The sequence below is a fragment of the Suillus clintonianus genome, assembly GCF_016758775.1.
Source record: "Suillus clintonianus strain FC179 chromosome Unknown DEU56scaffold_18, whole genome shotgun sequence".
Lineage (NCBI taxonomy): Eukaryota > Fungi > Basidiomycota > Agaricomycetes > Boletales > Suillaceae > Suillus > Suillus clintonianus.
Window position 1 is genome coordinate 1 of NW_024539242.1, and position 19,728 is coordinate 19,728.

The window sequence follows — 19,728 nt, forward strand, 5'->3', positions numbered from 1 at the left end:
ATACACCTCTCAGCGTTAAACCAGATCACATCATTGCGGCTCTCAAGGCGTATCTACCTTCCACTAGCGGTGGCATCCCCTCCACATCCTCTACCAGCAGCGAGACCGTATCCAAGGTCCGTAATCTTGGCCTGCAAGTCAGACTGGCTCTCCTATGTATGCTTCTTGCATCGAAGCGGATGGAGGCAACTTTGACACTGTCCGTGTCCACTATCTCAATGCCTACCAAGTCTCCTGTGAAGCGCACAGGCTCTGCCATTTCTCAAAAGACTGCTGGAATTGATGTTGCACAACTCCATGCATACTACTCAACTGCGCTCACTCGTGCGGACAACGACAGCTTCACTCCAGTTTCCCGTAGCGAGTTTTCTGTCCGTCCGTACTTAGTTCAAATTAGCCAAGGAACTTTACCCAGGGCGCTTCCGGCCCACGCCCACGCACAGCTTCATAACACTCCTCCACTCGCATTCCTTATTGCACACATGTTTCACTCAGAACATAGACAGTACCCACTGGCAGTATGAATACTTCTTCGGGCGATCCGCTTTACTCAACCCCGTTCTCTTTCAACCATGGCTTTGCTTCGTCAGCAAACGCCGTACATCTTCCCATGTCCATATCTTCCGACTCCGATATCGCTGGAAGAAATCGGGTCTCTTGCGTCATGCCGGTGCTCCCATGCTTGCAAATCCTCAAGGTTCATCCGTACTTGTCCCTGAACTTTACTCGGACCATAATCAGTCCTGGCTTGGATGGGGAGAGAGCACAAATCCAGCATTGTCCATTGCCCAAACTAGTCCACCTCAGTTCGCGTCTTTGGACGAAGCTTTCTCACAAAATCAATATGGTGCGGACGGTTTAGATGATTTCAGCTCAGAAATGTTCACCGGGTCATTCATTGGGTTAGCCTATTGGCCTCGCAGAGGCTCTGTTGATTATAGCGACGGCAGTAGCGCTCCGCAATCCATCCCTTCCAGCGCTACTTCGTCCAATGTCCATATCTCCCTCTCTGCGGGGGATATGTACCAAGGCGCATCAGAGGATTTTCAACAGCGTATGCTGCTTGACCCTCAACGTCGAGGAGACTCCATGTCCTCTTCCTCTGCGCCTGAATCCCACGACCAGCAATCAGAACATTCTCGAGGCAGTGAAGGCAGGTTCTCCTCCGCATTTGGACTCATGTCAATTGACGACCCAAATGTCCTTGCTGGGCTCTCAACAGATGGTGTACCTTTTTTCTCAAATGCAGCAATGAACATGCGACCTCATTCCCCGAATGCTACTCCGATGCCGCCCAAGGCGCTGTCACAACAGCAGCTCAGAGACCGTGGCATGTCCCTCTTTGCGTTGCCCACGCCTGGCTTGGGTCGTGATAGCGACATTTTGTGGAAGACGTTCATGCGCACGCCCATGAGTGGACCAAACTCAGAAGCGCCGTTTGCTTTCAGCAGTTCGGCGCTTTGATGGAAGCGACGATGATCCCTCCGCCACTCGCATGGCATGATCGGACTTGTACAGTCTACTTATATGTGCACAATCACGGATAACGTTTACCCCAGCGCTGGGACGCTTGTCCCATGTTGATGTATTGACACGGTATGGTTTTGCGGTACATTATTCTGCGTTGTATTTTCATAGCTTGTAGCTTCAATAGCATTTCATTAATGCTTTGTTTACTTTCAAGTTGTCTAAATACATCTCATCCATCGATTTCCGTGTAAGCTTGAACGTGGCCGCCGGGCCGTATCCCATCCCCAGAGTCACGCCCCGACAGAAGCCTCAGAAAGCCTTCAAAGACCGTGCAATGTGACACACAGGTGAGAGTATATGAGCACCTTCAACAAAACCGGCACATCTGGAGGTGCGTCTCTTGCCTCGTGTGATTGCAGAATGTCGCGCCGTCGTCGAGAACTGGCATGGTGCTCTAGATTTGTTCGCCGGATGCGAGAGCCACTTCCGATCGGAAAGCCTTCAATAGTCATGCAATTTCGGTAACAGTATGACGCTGGATTACATAGCCATCCCTAAAATCTCAAGCTACTTGACAAATGAGAAAATACATCAAGGTTGAGACAAGTGCGCTGCTATCTCTTTGCTCTTGTCATCGCACTCCCCTACAATCTCGTAACAATATTTAATTGTGCTCCTATGTTCCATATCATTCATGTCTATTTAGTCGCGCAGAAAATTTATTCGTGTATTTATAGTGTTACAGTGCGGTAGCACGATTACGCTTGATTACAATAGCCATGCCTGCCATATCAAGGACTCCCTGGTTCTCTGATGTCAGTGATGCGGCTCGAGCGGGTCTTCTATCAGTAATCCTCCTGTACTATGAATCTTGCAAGGCGTTCCGAAATCCTGATCACTGAGCCGCCTCGGATACATCTGGGTGAGGACAGTGAGGAGTCTTATCGCAAGGATCACGAAGCGCAACCGATGTGGCGGAAACTGTATGGAAAATGTGAAAAGGTCAGATATCACGCGTTCGTCCAGTTGATATAACAGATTCCAGATTCTGACGAGGGAAGTCACGTATTATTACGGGCGCTTGAGCTGTCTCGGACCATACCCGATCGACGCCTCTGAATTGATGCTGATGTGACTCCTGGAAGGATCTGCTTCGGTGGCTCGGACTGACGTCCAATGTTCTTTTTAGCTGCTCACGGCTAACTACGATGGTCTCTAGTACCGGAACTGATTGGATGGTATCCACGAGACGCGAAACGATTTCGCACCGATCCGGACTGTACATTGACCAGTAGCATTCCGACAGGACATTTATCAACTGTAGCACGACTGTAGGAGTAACCGTTAATGAAAGGTTTGTTTCTTGTCAAACACACATTGCTCAAAATTACTCCTACCTTATCGATCAGCTGCGAATGCAGGCATAAAGTAGGAACGACTGTCTCTTTCTTTCAACGTCTGACTAGGGGAGAGGACAGTCCTCCCATTTCGCGTCACTTTCTAGGCGACAACTCTTGTTTCACTATGTTGCCATTGACAGGCCAAAAGGTAATGTTGGTCTCCTAACAGATCCAGAAGATATTATCCGCAGCTCGCTCCAGTGCGGCTCTTGGACACAACACACATCGACCCTGATAGAATTCAAAGACGTACTGACACTCGATAACAGGACAAGTTTTACCGTTGTGGTCGCACCCTCTGCAATGGGCCACTCGAGACATTCCCTGAATTCGGAATGGCAGAATGGCAAGCAGAGTTTCACATTTCCACCATAAATGGGAGTGGTACTTCTGCACGATGGTCCGCTTGCACGACGTAGTTGCCGATTTTCGCTAATAGGGCCTATCAGCCTGTCGGACCACATAATTCTCGACTGTTGTACAACTTATCCCACACCCAGGTAACAATCCCTTGACCTTCACCATCATCTTGCTTACTTTCCATCAACTTCTGAACCTCCAAAACTGTGTTCGCCATGTTTATAAAATAAACGAGTATGACCTAGCCATTGCGACACTCCCTATAGCTATGAACATTTTGAATTAGAGCAATATACTCGTCAATTTGCGATAGAAGTTGCAATTGCCGATCGAATGACGAGAAACAGAATATCCGGTTAACTTGGACAAACACGTGAGCTGTAACAGTTCGACGCCCGTGATTTCGTCCAAGTAGTGCTTCAGCCTGACAGATTCAAATAAGTATCATTGCAGTACCTCTAGCTCAAGTGCTGTTATGCTCGCCAGGCGTTCTCTCTTTACAGTTCGTCAGAGACCGTTCAGGAAAATTCATATGTCATCTCTCACCGGGCCACGTCCAGTTGACTGGAAAGCAGCTGCCCCTCCAATATCCAATTTCTCGCCCCAACATACCTCTCTTCCTCGTTTGCCAGTTCCAAATCTCACTGCTACCCTCGAGCGACTGAAGACGTCATTGTTGCCGTTGGCACACTCGGAAACTGAATTCACTGATGCTGTTAGGAAGATTGACGCATTTGGATCACACGTTGGGTTAGGGAACCTGTTGCAGTCTCGTCTCCTGCAGCGTGCAAACGAACGCGAACACTGGCTGGAGGAGTGGTGGGATAATCTCGGCTACTTGGGCTATCGAGATTCAGTATGTATGCCCAGCTCTACTACGCATGGTACTATATTGACACGTTCCCAGGTTGTGGTGAATGTTTCATATTACTGTGAGTTGTACGGTGGTTCTTTATAATCTTCAGCCCTGACAATTCATACACAGATGGCTTTGATGGGCAACCTGCCCACCTTCCGCAAAGCCCTGCTGCTCGTGCCGCTGGCCTTGCACGTGGAGCCCTCACATTTCGGCAGAAGCTGCTGAGCGGTCAGGTGAGCCCTGACAGCACAAAGGAGGGTCAATTTTGTATGGACACATATCGGTACGTGTCGGTGTTTCCAAGTTGTTTTCACCCTTCAACCCCTTATGAAGATGGATGTTTGATTGCTGTCGTATACCTGGCCTCCAGGGTCTTGACTGGAGCGTATCACATGCGGGTGCCAAGGTAGATGAATTGGGGCATATCATTATTGTCAGGAGGAACAGGTTCTGGAAGCTCAAGGGTATCGTAAATGGGCGGGTACTCAGCATGACTGAGTTAGAGAAGTGTGTCACCCACTTTGCTAAATGTGCCCTAAACTCACTTCTGTTACAGACAGATTCAACATATTTACGACTCTACCACGGAGGAATACCCAGGAGTTGGCGTTTTGACGGCGTCAAATCGTGACGTATGGGCCAAGGTACATATATCCTTGCATATTCTTCTTGACACATCCTGAAAAAAATGTCAGGACCATGCTCACCTGGCCGCGAACCCGCACAACGCATCTATCTTGTATACAATACACTCCTCTGCCTTCCTCATCTCCCTTGACACCGACATGCCCACCTCTCCCATTGATCACAGTCGCTCTCTTTGGCACGGTTCGCTCTCACCCTCTACATCGGATGCACCTGGTCTCAAGAACCGTTGGGTCGATAAACCTGTCGAGTTCGTCGTTTTTGATAATGCAAACGCCGGACTCATGGGCGAGCATTCCGTTATGGACGGTACGCCTACAGCCCGCATGTGTGATGAGGTGCTCGACTGGCTGGCCGATCCCGATTTTGACCTCGGGGTGCCCTCCGCTACTCCGCCACCAACACCCGAACCATTAGATTTCGTGGTAGATGCCACGACGCGTAGCGCAATCGATAAGGCGTCGAAAGCTGCATACGAGCTTGCTGATTCACAGGCAATGTCATACCACCTCACATCATATGGCAAGGCCGCCATCAAGGCGTTTGGTGTGTCGCCTGATTCATGGGCTCAGATGATTATCCAACTGGCGTATGCCCGCTTCCTCCGTGCACGCGGGCTGAATAGGGAAGGAGGGACATATGAGGCAGCGACTACACGCAGATACTGGAAAGGCCGGACAGAGACAATCAGGGTCGTCACTTCACAATCGGATGCTTTTGTTTCGGCGATGGATGACCCTCATGTCAGCCGCGAGGACCGACAACAGCTTTTCAATGCGGCTGGGAAAGCGCATATTGCACTCGCTAAGACAGCAGGGACTGGGGAAGGAGTAGATCGGCACATGCTGGGTAAATGTTTTCCCACCCTTGTCTTTTCAGAAGGTGTTCTGCGATGCTGACGAGCAAATTCCAGGGTTGAAACTCTGCCTGAAAGAGGGCGAGGCAGTTCCCGAGCTGTACAACGATCTGTTGTACAAACGTTCCGGAAACTGGGTCCTGAGCACGAGCGCCGTTTTCTCGGACCATTTCCCAGTGTACGGATGGGGTGAGGTTGTGCCGGAGGGTTTTGGGGTGGCATATATGACTGGATACGACGGTACGTTGAATGCTCAGGTTCGTGTGCCGGAATTCACGCGTGTACACAGACCGTCTGCAATATACCATCACCTCACGGAGGGAAATGCCAAATCAGGAGTTCATGGATGAGATCGCGAGGGCTGCAGTGGATTTGTATGATTTATACGCTGGTCAGCGAAAGGCCATGTTGTAACCCTTTTCGTGTACTGTGGGCGGAGTTCTGCAGAACAACAGCGTCGGCTTTCGTTCAGCAATCATTGCCGCAGAATTTGTTTATCCAAATCAAGAAGTTAGTGCTTCGACCCGACGCCCCCTATGAGTGAACTGAGCAGTCACTAGGGCCAGAGTTTGTCGAGTAATACACAATGTTAAATTAGATGAACCATGATATCAAATATTTTGAGCCGCTGGCCTTGTCTTCACTGATGAACTTGACCATCACGTGACAACCCGATTTTTAACAATTTCTCGAGTCTTGAGGCCTGACTCCTGAGAAGCCTTTCAGTCATGCTTCCCCGCCATCTCCGTAGCGTTGCAGACCAGCGTGTGCGCTCGTTGCTTGCGCACAGACAAGTAGTAGCGTTATCCTCACTGCCTTGTTATCCTTCTATCAGCCATCCTCTGTCACGACGCGCAAACACTTCCGCATTTCGTTCCTTCCATTCCTCATCACAAAGGCACAACGAACTTCCGAAATCACCCTTCCAAACATTTGTCGACGTTCTCCGCGATGAACTACGAAAAAACCGGGACCTTCAAGAGAATGTCAGACAACTTCAGGGTGATGTCGACAAGCTTCAGGATTCGGAGGCCATGAAACGGGCGAGGGAAGTGTATGAGCGTGCAAGAGTCCGTATTTTAATTTCTCTCATATTCAGATTGAATCTCACACTGCTTCCGCACATAGCTGACGTCCAGCATCAAAGAGAACCCTCGGCTTAGGGCGGCGGCGGAGGAGCTCAAGAAGACGGGTATCAAGGTGGGAGACGCAGTATCAGAAGCTTTGAAAACGATGGAAGAGAGCGAGATCATGCGCACGGTGCGTTTTTGTTCCCTTCTGTGTTATACTCAATCTCATAAATCTGCAGATTTCGCGGGCAACGTCGTCCCTCTCAACCACCATTGCAACCACAACCGAGCCGATCCGTCGGACGGCTGCCTACCAAACCCTTGCAGAGACTGTCGTTGACGCTCTGGATGATTCTGGGTCTGCGAAGCATGCTGGATTCGAGGACAAGGAAGCCCGGAGACGACGTAGGCGAAAACGTCTCGAGAAGGCAGGCCTAAGCGGACGTCGACTGATGGAGGAAAACTTAGAGTGCGTCGTTTGGAAATGAAATGTGTGTGCTGGTTATAACGAGGATGATGTCTACAGAGCAGGCCAAGCACTGGTCTCCGTCAAAACCTCACCCCGCACTGAGGCCTGGGAGAACTTCAAATCCACGAACCCTGTTATGCAACGCTTAGCCTCGCTACACGCCGCGTACGAAGAGTCGGAGTCTCCCCTCATCACACCGGTTCGTGCTGTGACCAGTACGATTGGCTCGTGGTTCGAGGAGAACGAAACAGCACAGGTGACACGGATGATCCGCGCTTTGGATCCAAACTTTTCGAGGGAGGCGTTCGAGAGGGAGCTGAGAGAATATATCATTCCTGAAGTCGTAGATGCGTACTTGAGCGCAGATAGGGAGTCGCTTGTTAGGTGGTGCAGTGAAGCGGTGAGTGTATGCATTCGGAATTGTATTCCACAGGCTAAACAACCCCCTCTTTGTAGACGTACAATGTTCTTTGGGCAACTATGGAACAATATCTCCGCCAGGGCCTCGTGAGTGATAGCAAAGTGCTTGATATTCGGTCGGTAGATGTAAGTATTCCACTTTAATCATTTCCCCGCCGCCGAACTACATAATGTAGACATGAAATGCTGAATATTTCCAGGTCTCTGATGGAAAGATTCTCGACTCTTCTATCCCTGTCTTCGTTGTGACGTTTTCGACACAAGAGGTTCTTCTCTTCCGCAACGCAGCCTCGCGTGAGATCGTCGTGGGTGCTGAAAACCGAGTGGAACAGTGCTCATACGCCGCAGTGATAACGCGCGTTCGCGAGGAGTTGGCAGACGAAGTCACCGGAGGGTGGAAGGTCGTCGAGGTGGGTTTTGAATCTTCACGTGCTGCTCGTGCTGATCTTCTTCTGTGCAGATGGCACGCAGGTCCGCCAGGGCGTATCTATAGTCGTGTTAATTGGATACCGGACACTAACACACCACGCATTGATCACTGCCTTGCATAATTAACCACCACTCATCTCGTCATATCAGTATCTTATTACATCGACTATATAGATTGTTTCTTCTAAACGTTGGAATGAGTGTGATTCACGTGACGTGGTGTTATATTGGCACTCACTGCAAACGACCGGCAATTGATGTCGCGGTCATCGTCCAAGTCGAAATCTGCGCATACAGGACCCCCGCAGTCAGCACGTATTCGTATTGCAAATGAAAGCGCTACACCAGACAGAGACGGGCCCATTCCTTCTTCTTTATCTTTACTAACTGCGCGCCGTCCCTCGTGGGCTCCTCCACTTTATGACCATACACAAGAAATGTCCGTTGGACTTGGTTCCTATCGTGATGTACCATCTTTCGGAACGACACAGACGGCGCATCCATCTTCTTCCCCCGAAGACGGTGGCAACTTTCGCAGAAATCTCCAGATAGACATGAAGGAACTTGTCGGGGATGCAGTCGGAAATGTGCGTATCCTTCGTGTCATCAAAAGGGCAGTGTCTTGACCAAAGTATACAGATGAGTATCAGCCCTGCGAGCAGAGACATTGTCCTTGCAGCGTGAGTCAGCATATGTTGTGCCGAATGCTTTCTCAATTGTGCGAAGTCGCCGAGGTTTGTTTATCATTGATCTCGAAGCACCCCTCGAGGTGCCACGTTTCCTTCCTCAAGGCGGAACCTGGGATGTCGCTGACGTGCAATGGAATCCACACCGCGCTCGTGCAGAGTACATTGTGTCTACCTCATCCGAGAAACTGTGAGCTCTCCTCTATACTGTTATAACTGGAGCCTTTGACTGACAGAGAACTTGGAGCCTTATATGGAATCTTATGTTGGTCGGAAAGACGTCTATTGAATACATACTTCACTCTCATTATCGTGCTATCACCGACATTAACTGGCATACCTCGGAGCCCGATACTGTAGCTAGTGTCGGCATTGATGCTTGGGTGTGGTCTTGGGATCTAAGATACCCAAGGAAACCCGTGCTAGGTGCGTTTGTCGACCGTCCCACATCAAAATGTAGCTTGAATTAGTACAGGACTCTGCGCGTTCAACGGTAAGCGTGTCCGGGATTGTACACGCGAGTCGAAATATGACGTTTTGCACAGCGGGAGGCACACAGGTAAAATGGAACCGAAAAGATCCCAATGTTCTGGCATCCTCGCATATGAATGAAGTTCTAATCTGGGATCGTCGAGTATGTCGCCCTTTCTAGATTATCCTCTGGCGTTTGTCACCCCTGGAGTTGTCCACTGATCAACTTGGCAGAAAGGTTCGCTTCCTACTGCGCGAATAAAGGCTCATACTGCGAAGATTTATGGTATAGACTGGGCGCATGAGCGGAAGCACGACCTTGTTACTTGCTCTCTTGACAAAACCATCAAAGTGTGGGATGCGCATGATGCTCCTTCTTTCTCCCTTAATCAGTCCTCGCAAGCCGAAATTGAACCACGCTCGACGATCTCAACGCGGTATCCCGTCTGGCGCGCCCGAAACCTTCCTTTTGGACACGGCGTGTTGAGTTTGCCGCAGCGCGGAGATACGACCCTTGAAATGTACACACTAGAGGGGAGTGAGGTTGGAACGCCAGTAGAAGTGTTTGAGGGACATGCAGATGTAGTGAAGGAATTTGTGTGGAGGAAGGGAGGATTAGGTGAGCGCGCACACTTCTGACGTCAACCGTCGTGTGATCTGATGGCAACAGGAGGAGAAGAGCATCAGCTTATTACATGGTCCAAGGACAGAACTCTCAGATTCTGGCCGGTTGATGCTGAAATCATGGAGGTGCGCAATTATCCATCATGTACATTCGCACCTACATTCAGTGGACCACATCTTCTTTATCACAGAAAGTCGGTCATACGGCTACCACTCAAGCACCTTCACACCCTCATTTGCAACGTTCACGTTTCTTCACGGACAAGTCTTTTCGCCACCCGCCAACAGCGCCTGATGCGCACCCCTCGTTTCTATCAGCACCTATTGGGCCTCGTGGAATTCTGGCTGAAGTGAGAGCGAATACACTTCCCCCTCGAGTACCAACAACCACAATTACTGGCGCTAGTGTTCTTGCGATCAGAGACAAAGACCATAACCCCGTCCTTCAACCACACCACGGATCTGCGGCACGGGCCCGTGGTGCACTGCTTCTGGACGCTCCTGGGTCAGCCGCACTCAATATTCCCGGTATTATGTTAAAGCCGCACATTCAACATATCCCTGGGACGCCCGCAACGATGACGATGACCCGTGGTCATGCGCTTGGCGGCAGATCTGCGAGAATGGACGCCTTCCAGTGGCTTGCAAGCATCAAGGTTGGCGAACGGCGCGAGGACAGCGCTTCCGGACCAGAAAGTAGGCTAAGTTCAGGAGAACGAAGGGAAGTGCGCGACGGAAGCGTTCCATCGGGCCAGAAGAGGAAACGGAGTGGGAGTCGTATCATGGATGGAGAAGGAACGCAGAGCTTGCAAGACGAGTGAGTAAATCTAATGACTAGTCTTGCTGCTACTGATCTTGGTGCGCAGGATTACTTCTGCGTTGACGAAGCTGCAGACGTCCAAAATAAAACTTGAAAAGGTCTTTCGGATTTCTTTGGCTGCATGCGTTGACTTACTTTACATTCGTAGCACGATCTTATGAAGCGACGTACATGTACCCTTGGTCTGCATGGGCCATGGGGCGAGTCATCTTCTGTCAGCGTGTTCATACGCGTTTCCTTCCGATTTCCTAAGACATACCCTCAATCTGGCGTACCTGACATTGACCTTGAGCGAAACCCCCTGGTTTCGATGCAAAGTCGCGCATTCATGTTGAGACGGTTGAGAGGTATTCGAGAAAGAAGAAGACCGTGCCTCGAAGCCTGCCTGAGATTCTTACTTTTTGGGGATGAAGATGAGAGAGTTGGCATCCCGAGAGGAATTGATTCGGAGTCATCCAACGAAGAGGAGGAAGATAATGCACGGAAAGGAGAGGGAGGGAGAAAGTCAAGGGATTTTACGGTTTCATTGTTGAGGAACAACAAGAATCTCGCGGAACCAAGGACTTCACAAGGTGTTTTTGGGCCGAACGGTTGGTACATTGCTAGGTCATTTTCAGCGTACACTTAAGATCACATCAGGAGAGCTGGTATGTTTCTTCCGTGCGCCGCCCCGGATAGTGCGCAATCCCATGAACGAGATGTCGGCTTCTCCGGCCACAACTCCAGCATCACGCTCATCACCTTCTGCTCAGAGGTTGTTCCAATCTCCCGCATTGCTCTCTGATGCCGTCCGACGGCTTGGTATGGCTGCAATCGATCGTGACAGGCTGGACTCCCTTCCACAGTCATCCGGCGATAACGACACAACCATGCGCATAATGACCAACCTCCTTACCTTTTCACACCACCACCACAAGCGACGCGAATCGATGGCTACTTCAGCCAGCTCCCTTCCAACCGCCAACCCGAATTATGCCAAAGTACCGGTCCTTACGCGTAGAAGCACGGTGTTCATCGAAGGTCCAACGGATACTACATTTGCTCAGCGGAAAGTAGCAGAAGCGTATGTGTTTGGGCGCGACGGCGAAAGCGTAGGTGCTATATGTGAGGCAAACGCAAAAGTGGCGCATGAACATGGGCAGTGGAGCCATGAACGAGTGTGGATGACACTAAGAGGCTTGTTCCCCACATCAGTGACCAAGGGCGCAGGTCCAAGCACGGTTGCGCGGAAAATCATTGATTCGCTGTATGTTCTTGTCCTTCACAGTATTCCAAGCGTTAACTTTTTACAGATATAAGGAGTACTGTGCAAGTCATGATGTCCAGATGCTTGCAATGCTTGGTATAATTTTACTCAGAGCTTTCGCTTCGCTTCCTGATACTGGCAAGCCTTTTATTCACCCATCGGAGTATTCCTTCTGATATTATCACAGTGCCAAATACACCCTCTGCAAATGAACCGTCGTCAATTTCACCGACCCCCGAAGAAGATTACTTCTCGTTAGTGCGGCGGAAAGGCCCTCGTGCGGGAGCCCTCTCTCCCGGTTGGCCGCGGCTCTCATCGACATCTCCAACAGCTCCACCCCTTATGATTTCGTCGCTTTCGATGTCTAACTCCTCCCGCGGTTCGTGGTCTAGCCTGTTCAATACTGGCAGCATGCGACAGTTTATGTCCGGCGTGCAGGAAAGTATCTCGACCCCTCTTTCGATAGATACCCTTCAACTCCCCACGAGGACCCCAATGCCTATGCCTTCACCGTTGCCTGGTAGCGAAAGTGCAGGTTCTGTAGTACTGAGGCTACCAAATCTAGACACACCGAGGCGACGCAAAGGGTCGACATTAATGGCACCAATTTCAAAATCATGGTCAGATACATCTGTCTTGGCAACACCTGCGCCTGCCGCACCCCTTTCACCGGCGGTACATGGGCGTCGACCGACTTTTTCGCAGGTTATCAGCCCAAAGCAAGTGATCCATGAAAAGAGGTTGGTCATAGAAGAAGAACCTATCGAAGAAAAGTACAGTATTTGCTCTTGCGTGGTGGGCGGATCTTCACTTATCACAAGCATTTAGACCAGCCGCATATGATCAACAGATCCTTTCTCAGTTCAAGTGCCATGTTCTTGCATATGCGGAGATGCTCTTTAGATGGGAACTCCTGAACAAGCGACTTGAACTGCTGAAGAGTGCCAAAATCACGACCCTCCACTCCAATAACCGAGAGGCTATCTTCGGTACGCAGCGAAACGCAAAATTCATGTGCCAGCTGACAACTTTCAGTAGATGTGCAGCATGCCTGTGGGAAGTGCAACCGCACTCTTGACCCCCACATAGAAACATGTTCATGTTGCGGACTGCGGACTCTTAAGCCGCGGTGCTCTTTGTGCCGTTTACCTGTGAAAGGTACTGCAACGTGACACTCGTCGATGATGTTGACTCACGCTCGACGTTCAGGTCTCTCACGCACTTGTGGAAACTGCCTCCACGTCACTCACTTGGGATGCTGGCGAGATGCTATGTCGAATGTGTGTGGCTCTGGGTGTGGATGTCGGTGTAGAGGAGAGCTGCGTCCCGACTCACAAGCACCTATAGTGCAATCCCCGACACCTCCACCTTCAGCGTTATCAAGATAGGATCAAATGTCCCTAGACTCAGAGACTAGAACACACATGATGCCTGGGTGCTTGCTGAGCGGTCATTCATGTACCGTTTAGGCTGGGCCTCTTGGCTTGGGAATAATGTTTGGTTTGTATTGTTGGAATGGTGCTTGTCTTTATTGCTATAATATGCGTATCCATTTGCAGAACTCACCCGCAGCACTGGCCCACCCTTTTTTAATGCACACATGAGGGCCGAGGCAAAGCAGGATCCTGACATGACAAAATTTCCCTGTTTGACGCCACCATGACGCCAGCTTCGGAAATTTCGGTGATCGGTTGAAATTTTCTAAATCGAGCAACTTTCGCAGATCAGTGAACTGTCGTCGTTCGGCCTTCAGAGTCCTGCCCGGCCTACTATTAGATAGATCCTTGAGTTCGCAGTCCAGACTTTGACTTCCCCGTGTGCCCTTTATTGCCCCTTTATCAATTGTTGCAACCATGTCACCCCCTGCACAAGGTCGTGTTTTGCTAGCATATTCTGGCGGTCTTGGTAGGTTGAGACCTGCGTGGAGGAGATTATCGTTAAATATCAATATCTGCAGACACTTCATGCATCCTGGCATGGCTGATCGAGCAGGGCTATGAGGTTTATGCCTTCATGGCTGACGTCGGTCAAGAGGAGGTACTGATATCTTCTGCTATACGCCGCCAGTTACTGATTGTTTGTACAGGATTTCGAAGCAGCTAGAAAGAAGGCACTCAGTGTTGGCGCAAAGAAATTCTTCGTGGAGGTTTGAAATTCTTCCAGCGTTGACCTTGCTGTGCTTGTCGCTCACAAACTCGCAGGACCTGAAGCGTGAATTTGTGACACAGTTAATCTACCCTGCTGTACAAGCAAACTGCATCTACGAAGTAAGTGCCTTCCTCTGACAGTTATCATGGGCTGATCGTCATCACAGAATGTATATCTGCTTGGAACTTCTCTCGCTCGTCCTGTTATTGCTCGCGGGATGATATCCGTTGCAGACAAAGAAGGTTGCGAGTAAGCTTCGCCTTCATCTTCCACTCACCTGAGCTTAGCGATTTTCTGGCAGCTATGTCTCGCATGGCTGCACAGGCAAAGGGAATGATCAGGTTCGCTTTGAACTTGCCTTCTATGGTCTTAAGCCCGATATCAAGGTCATCGCTCCTTGGAGGCTTCCTGGTGATCCAGTTTCCCCAACTTACAAAGCTTTTCGCTAACCTTTAGCATTCAGAGTTCTATAACCGCTTCCCTGGCCGTCAAGCACTACTTGCATACGCGGAGGAGAAGCAAATCCCAGTACAACAAACTGCCGCAAAACCATGGTCAACTGACGAGAACCTCTTCCATATCTCCTATGAGGCTGGGATTCTGGAGGATCCGAACACCACACCTCCCGATGACATGTGGAAACTCACCGCATCCCTCCAAGATGCACCAGTGGAGCCTGAACAGCTGTCGATCGAGTTCAAGGCTGGTCTTCCTGTGAAGGTTGTAATTGCTAACCAGGCCCCCCTTACTGATCCCGTCGACATTTTCCTCGCCCTCAATGCGGTCGCGAGGAAGCATGGTGTCGGTCGTATCGATATCGTCGAAAATCGATTCATTGGCGTCAAGTCTCGCGGTTGTTATGAGTCGCCTGGAGCGACTATTTTACGTGTCGCACATATGGACATCGAAGGTCTCACTCTCGACCGCAATGTTCGTGCTCTTCGTGATCAGTTCGTCACTATCGAACTAGGCCGCATTCTTTACAATGGCCACTTCTTCACCCCTGAGCGCGAGTTCGTAACTAGTGCCATCCCCGCGAGCCAGCGCACCGTCAATGGAACAGTGCGCTTGAAGCTCTACAAGGGTAACGTCGTTGTTATCGGCCGCCACTCTGATGAGGTAACGATTTTGATTCATGACTTTGATGCTGTCTTTATCCGCTTTCCAGGGTCTTTATGATGAGCAGCAATCTTCCATGGACGAACTCGGTGGCTTTGAGCCAACAGACACCACAGGTTTCATTCAGATTGAAAGCATCCGTATCAAAAAGTATATATTTTTAGTTGATCCTCATTACAACCTACTCACTTATCTTTCAAGATGGGGCCAGGCCAATGCTCGCAAAGGTCAAGCTGGTGTCGAGCCACAGGATGTTTATGGTTCCCGCATATAGTCGAGTACTACAGTCTGACGGAAATGAATCATCTAGCCAATTGTAAACCTTACCTTGCTATCGTGCCCTGGTCCAGCCAATCATTAAGCACTAGCCAGTACAAGCCTTAAATTTCCTGAATGTTCTCATTCAAGAACCGACGGAGTAACTTGCATTGATGTCATGGTCATACATGAATATATGTTGTATAATGTACACGAATTTCGGGGTGTTGAGACCTGGCGATTTCTCAATCAAAATAACCCAACAGCTACTTCAACGGGCAACCTGAGTTGCAGGGCGACCAAGTGGGATGGGCGCGTGGGGAACAGGAGCGTGAGGCGTCCTGACCTTGATGCCTAATACGTGATTCTTTTTAGCGATGGCAATCCTTAAAAAGGTAGCAAGTTCACTAACCAAGGTCCTCACAAATAAGATCTGCTCCCTTCTCGCCGACGAGGAGAGCAGACGAGTAGGTGTTCGTGCCCAAATTGTCCTATATAAGGTCAGAAAGAGCCCCTTATTCCACGACAATCGCTTACAGGACAGATACTCAAGTCGACACACTTCAAGTTCTGGGTACCATAGACATTGAGGCGAGAATCAACAACACCTCCCTCGGCACGAGGCTTCATAGCTAAGAGCCAATTGAGTGTCTTTTTCGATTGTTCATAGAGAGACTGCCTCACCGCAGGTTCCTGTTTGAGGGATTAGTGTCATTTCGTCACAAGTCATTCTTGATACTCACCTAGACTGTGCCAAGTAGTCTCAACGTGATCTGGGCAGTTTTTAAAGCTCAGAAGCGAGATCACGGAGAATCTCCCAGAGTTCTTACCTGCAATCCAATTATCGATGGCCTCGTCATCCTCCTCGGTGTACTTGATCTCATCATGCACCTTGCTTGCGTCGTATGGTTCACCAGGCTTGTGCCAGGTACCTAAGAATGGCGGGTCATTCGACAAAGCTCCTGTCCAAGGAGAAAGACAGTCACGAACCCATGTGGATGCCAACAGTGAAGCCGTTTGGCATCAATTGCTTAGCTGTCTTGATGTCAATGTCACGAGCAGCAGCAGGCGAAGCGGGGTGGAAGTGTGGGTGATGAGAAGTAAGCTCGCCGCGGAAGGCTAAAGAAGAGCGAGTTGAGTTCACAAGATAAAATGTTCGGAAATGGGCTTCGCTGACCATCCATGCGTCTCGCAACCTCGCGAGTCTTCTTGTAGCTCCAGCGGATTGGAGCAAAGTCGGCCTTGTTGTTCATAAAGCCGCTGTCAAAGAAGGGCTCCACATAAGGATTGGGAGAAGTGATATGGATCTGGCCGCGCAACATGAGTTCAATGCTAGATTAGAGCTCGACGTTGGCTAACCTTTCCACGGCTAGCAGGGTATTCCAGGTACTGGAACATTGTCATGTACTTGCCAGGAGGAAGGAGGGAATGATCCGCATAAGCTGGCATGCGATATAGCTATTAGATCATTGTGAATGTCATCTCAATGCTCTTACCTGCAGAGACGATAGATCCAAACCTACGAAGACAGTTGAGCCGAAAAGAAGCTGGAGCAAACTTCAAATACCTACATGACGGGCTTATCAGGCTTGTCTTTGAAGTACCTGTCCCAGAGAGCGTTGAACTCTGGACCCATTTCTTTCAGCTCCTCTTCAGTAGGACGAATCTGCTGATGTGCTTGAACCTAACTCAAGTCTAATAAGTACTTTGAAAGCTGACCTTAAAGCCAGCATCGATAGCATTTGATGACAGGCGTGCCTTCTCTGGGCTGACTTCCCATTCGGCGAAAATCTAGTGCCTTGAGCGCCTGTACAAGCGTTTGCATTATCATTGGGCTCACCTCCTTCTGAGCCTGTTCATCACCACGCAGGAAATCGTCCAAGGTTGTCGACTCGTTGGAGACACGGTAAACTAAGATCACGGCCTCAGCAGTGAACCTCGATCGAGTACTCCGTGTACTTACTTGACAGAGTTGTGTAGTGATCTTGGTACTCCTCGCTGTGTCAAGTGTTAACGCTATCTTCACAAGGGTTCGTTATGCACGCACCCCACGCCAGGAAGGTCACTGACAACCTTGACATCGAGTTGTTTGAGCAGACCTGCAGACCCGACACCAGATCGCTCCAAAATCTACACCAAAAATATCAGGTTATCAAGTGAACAACACTTGAATGTAATATCCTACCTGCGGAGTGCCCAAAGTTCCACTGCTCAAGACAACCATCTTACGAGCCCGGACCTGTGGCTTTTGTTAGACATACATCAATGTGGTTGAGAGTGAAGCTTACAATGGTCTCCTGAACAGCAGCGTTGTTCGCACGATTCCTAGACGATACGTATGCGACACCGACAGCTTTGGTGCCCTCGAATATTACGCGAGACACACGGGCATTCGTGCGCAAGTATAGGTTACTCTGGATGTCCGTGACTCCGTGGACGTATGCTGGATTGTGTTAGCTAAACATACCCAAGTGGCGAGAAGCATACCCACCAGTGGCAGCATCACTGCGGCGACCAGTGTGACGATTGATGTATTTGGCCCAGATCTCAGAACCGTGAGCAGTAGTCAGATCTGTATCCAACGATTAACAGGGAGAAATGCAAGCCAGTTATCCATACCCTGAATGTCGTCTACGAACTACCAGTCAGTCTGTTTCATCGTGATGGAACCTCAAATCTTACCGCTGAAGGGAACATCGATGGCATGTGCAGCTCTCAAAAAGTCCTGAGCAAGGGGAGTGACCTGGCCACCGTTACTGATGGCGATTGGACCATCATATCCGTGAGTATCGTTGTTAACCGGCTTCTGATAGTTTTCGAGCTATATAAGAGCCGTTATTAATATTAATTGCTCTTCTCTGATGCAGGGCACGAACTCGTTTCATGAGAGGAAGAAGGTCTACGAAGCTCATCAATTATGGATGTCGATCATTAGTGTGCTCACACGTACCCTTGGCTGTCCAACCTTCGGTCTTGAAGTCATCTGTTGAGTTGATTTAGTTGTCCGCGATTTCATCTTGGTGAGACGATTTCAACAAACCCCAATCAGATGCGGAAGCCTGTCAAACTAAATTTAGCGCACGGTCTTTTGTTTAATTCTGGCACTCACTCTTGTGTACATTTGGAAGTTGATGCTGTAGGAGATGTAATTAGTTCCAGCGATATGTAAGCGAATTGTGCAGCTCACCTACTGCCGCCGCCTGTGCGAGTTCAATAAGCTTCGTGAGACATATAGCCAAACAGTGGAGAAAATCAATACCAAGGATGTTAGCGCAGCTGGAAACAATGGTCAGTACTCATTCAGACGATGATCGCAAACAACGTACGGTACAATGCTCTGCCTTCCTCTCAGGTATGGGGAAGGTTGAGCATCAGTGTAGAATGTAGCCTTGTCGTTGCTGACAATTCTTGTTAGCAGAACAAAACGCTAGCATATAGTAAAAACCAACATTCCGTCACGTTGCATGTTCTTCACGTATATACCAGGTCTATTGAAAGTCAGGATCATTGTGGTCGTTTGTGTGAAGAGTCTACCTATAAACCCAGGGATCATCGCGGTTGTTGGCACCACCTGTGGCTCGTGTTGAGAGGTAAATAAAGAAACGTTTTCAGCAAACATACCTTCGATGAGCATAACTTTGAGGTTGGGGTCCGCATACGCAAGGCGTCCGGCGACGACACATCCTTTGTAGAAAGTGCTTTAAGTTAGCTGCATGATGACACATATCCTGCATGTCCACCGCACCTGCGGGGCCTCCGCTGTGATAACTCTTCAGTACATTATCAAAGCACTAAGACGTGAACGTACCCAGCAATGATGACATCGACTTCTTCTGGGTGACCCATGTTTATTTCAGGTGGAGAGGTGAAAGAATGATGATGATCTAACCCTGCTCCCCGTCTTTTATATGCAACAAAGTCCCTGAGAAGGAGCCTCTGAAGTAATAGGAACGGGATCTGCACACACGCGAAACAAAGACGAGGAGTCAGATGATAGTCATATAGCTATTCTTCGCAATAACCGATAGCAGGCGTGACGAGCTTGATAGGGGATATGATGGAGCAAGAACCGTTGTTCCCATCGCGACCAATGCGGACTTGCAAAACAGCCAGACATTCACAGGGGATAAGATCCGCATGCTGGGCCCCTCGCGGTATTTTCATAGACAACAGTCATTGAGTAGGGATATACCACTCTGCTGACTGTTTCAACAAGCCGTCTTCAAGGTCTCCAGCGATAGCACAGAAGAGGGTACAACTTCAGGTGTTCTCAAAGTGTCGTGGAATGGCCTTCAAGTTGCTCTGGATGAAAACGCGAAAGCCTAACCAACAATTGTGACGAGAGTTTTGGAAACCATTCCACATTTGTATGACATCT

At 49.5% G+C, this 19,728-nt stretch overlaps 6 protein-coding genes across 6 annotated transcripts; 5 read left to right on the top strand and 1 right to left on the bottom strand.

Annotated features, from left to right (window-relative positions):
- The first annotated feature begins 747 nt into the window (after positions 1-747).
- DEU56DRAFT_788760 (uncharacterized protein) lies at positions 748-1,709 on the top strand. Its single transcript, XM_041352487.1, has 2 exons — positions 748-1,153; positions 1,223-1,709. The coding sequence occupies exons 1-2, from the start codon at positions 880-882 to the stop codon at positions 1,462-1,464; spliced, it is 516 nt and encodes a 171-aa protein (XP_041210915.1). The 5' UTR covers positions 748-879; the 3' UTR covers positions 1,465-1,709.
- A 1,871-nt stretch (positions 1,710-3,580) lies between these two features.
- Positions 3,581-6,216, top strand: DEU56DRAFT_788763 (acyltransferase ChoActase/COT/CPT). Its single transcript, XM_041352488.1, has 8 exons — positions 3,581-4,086; positions 4,138-4,162; positions 4,216-4,372; positions 4,423-4,596; positions 4,646-4,733; positions 4,785-5,583; positions 5,648-5,830; positions 5,880-6,216. Exons 1-8 carry the CDS (start codon positions 3,706-3,708, stop codon positions 6,002-6,004), a joined length of 1,932 nt encoding a protein of 643 aa, XP_041210916.1. The 5' UTR covers positions 3,581-3,705; the 3' UTR covers positions 6,005-6,216.
- A 31-nt stretch (positions 6,217-6,247) lies between these two features.
- DEU56DRAFT_788766 (uncharacterized protein) lies at positions 6,248-8,208 on the top strand. The gene is made up of 7 exons (XM_041352489.1): positions 6,248-6,660; positions 6,719-6,850; positions 6,900-7,129; positions 7,187-7,529; positions 7,586-7,675; positions 7,750-7,959; positions 8,010-8,208. Exons 1-7 carry the CDS (start codon positions 6,319-6,321, stop codon positions 8,040-8,042), a joined length of 1,380 nt encoding a protein of 459 aa, XP_041210917.1. The 5' UTR covers positions 6,248-6,318; the 3' UTR covers positions 8,043-8,208.
- An 18-nt stretch (positions 8,209-8,226) lies between these two features.
- DEU56DRAFT_978948 (uncharacterized protein) lies at positions 8,227-13,394 on the top strand. The gene is made up of 17 exons (XM_041359728.1): positions 8,227-8,565; positions 8,618-8,658; positions 8,705-8,854; positions 8,912-9,090; positions 9,140-9,157; positions 9,210-9,298; positions 9,370-9,754; positions 9,806-9,885; positions 9,951-10,576; positions 10,626-10,677; positions 10,728-11,169; positions 11,219-11,825; positions 11,872-11,963; positions 12,013-12,598; positions 12,654-12,814; positions 12,864-12,983; positions 13,035-13,394. Exons 1-17 carry the CDS (start codon positions 8,236-8,238, stop codon positions 13,211-13,213), a joined length of 4,137 nt encoding a protein of 1,378 aa, XP_041210918.1. The 5' UTR covers positions 8,227-8,235; the 3' UTR covers positions 13,214-13,394.
- A 284-nt stretch (positions 13,395-13,678) lies between these two features.
- On the top strand, positions 13,679-15,366 carry DEU56DRAFT_732394 (argininosuccinate synthetase; the record flags this gene model as incomplete). Its single annotated transcript, XM_041348270.1, has 9 exons — positions 13,679-13,730; positions 13,783-13,862; positions 13,912-13,971; positions 14,027-14,092; positions 14,140-14,222; positions 14,275-14,384; positions 14,437-15,092; positions 15,142-15,242; positions 15,294-15,366. 9 exons carry the CDS (start codon positions 13,679-13,681, stop codon positions 15,364-15,366), a joined length of 1,281 nt encoding a protein of 426 aa, XP_041210919.1.
- A 177-nt stretch (positions 15,367-15,543) lies between these two features.
- On the bottom strand, positions 15,544-19,371 carry DEU56DRAFT_192452 (GMC oxidoreductase-domain-containing protein). The gene is made up of 32 exons (XM_041344996.1): positions 19,159-19,371; positions 19,096-19,109; positions 18,972-19,034; positions 18,885-18,921; positions 18,800-18,838; positions 18,677-18,748; positions 18,610-18,626; positions 18,538-18,550; positions 18,460-18,484; positions 18,391-18,409; positions 18,301-18,333; positions 18,227-18,249; positions 18,033-18,171; positions 17,970-17,981; positions 17,842-17,922; positions 17,639-17,793; positions 17,536-17,589; positions 17,398-17,480; positions 17,314-17,348; positions 17,191-17,261; positions 17,070-17,141; positions 16,922-17,016; positions 16,847-16,869; positions 16,710-16,792; positions 16,528-16,657; positions 16,341-16,469; positions 16,181-16,282; positions 16,094-16,123; positions 16,035-16,043; positions 15,888-15,982; positions 15,763-15,841; positions 15,544-15,704 (listed from the first exon to the last, which is right to left on the bottom strand). The coding sequence occupies exons 1-32, from the start codon at positions 19,194-19,196 to the stop codon at positions 15,622-15,624; spliced, it is 1,953 nt and encodes a 650-aa protein (XP_041210920.1). The 5' UTR covers positions 19,197-19,371; the 3' UTR covers positions 15,544-15,621.
- Between the last annotated feature and the right edge of the window lie 357 nt (positions 19,372-19,728).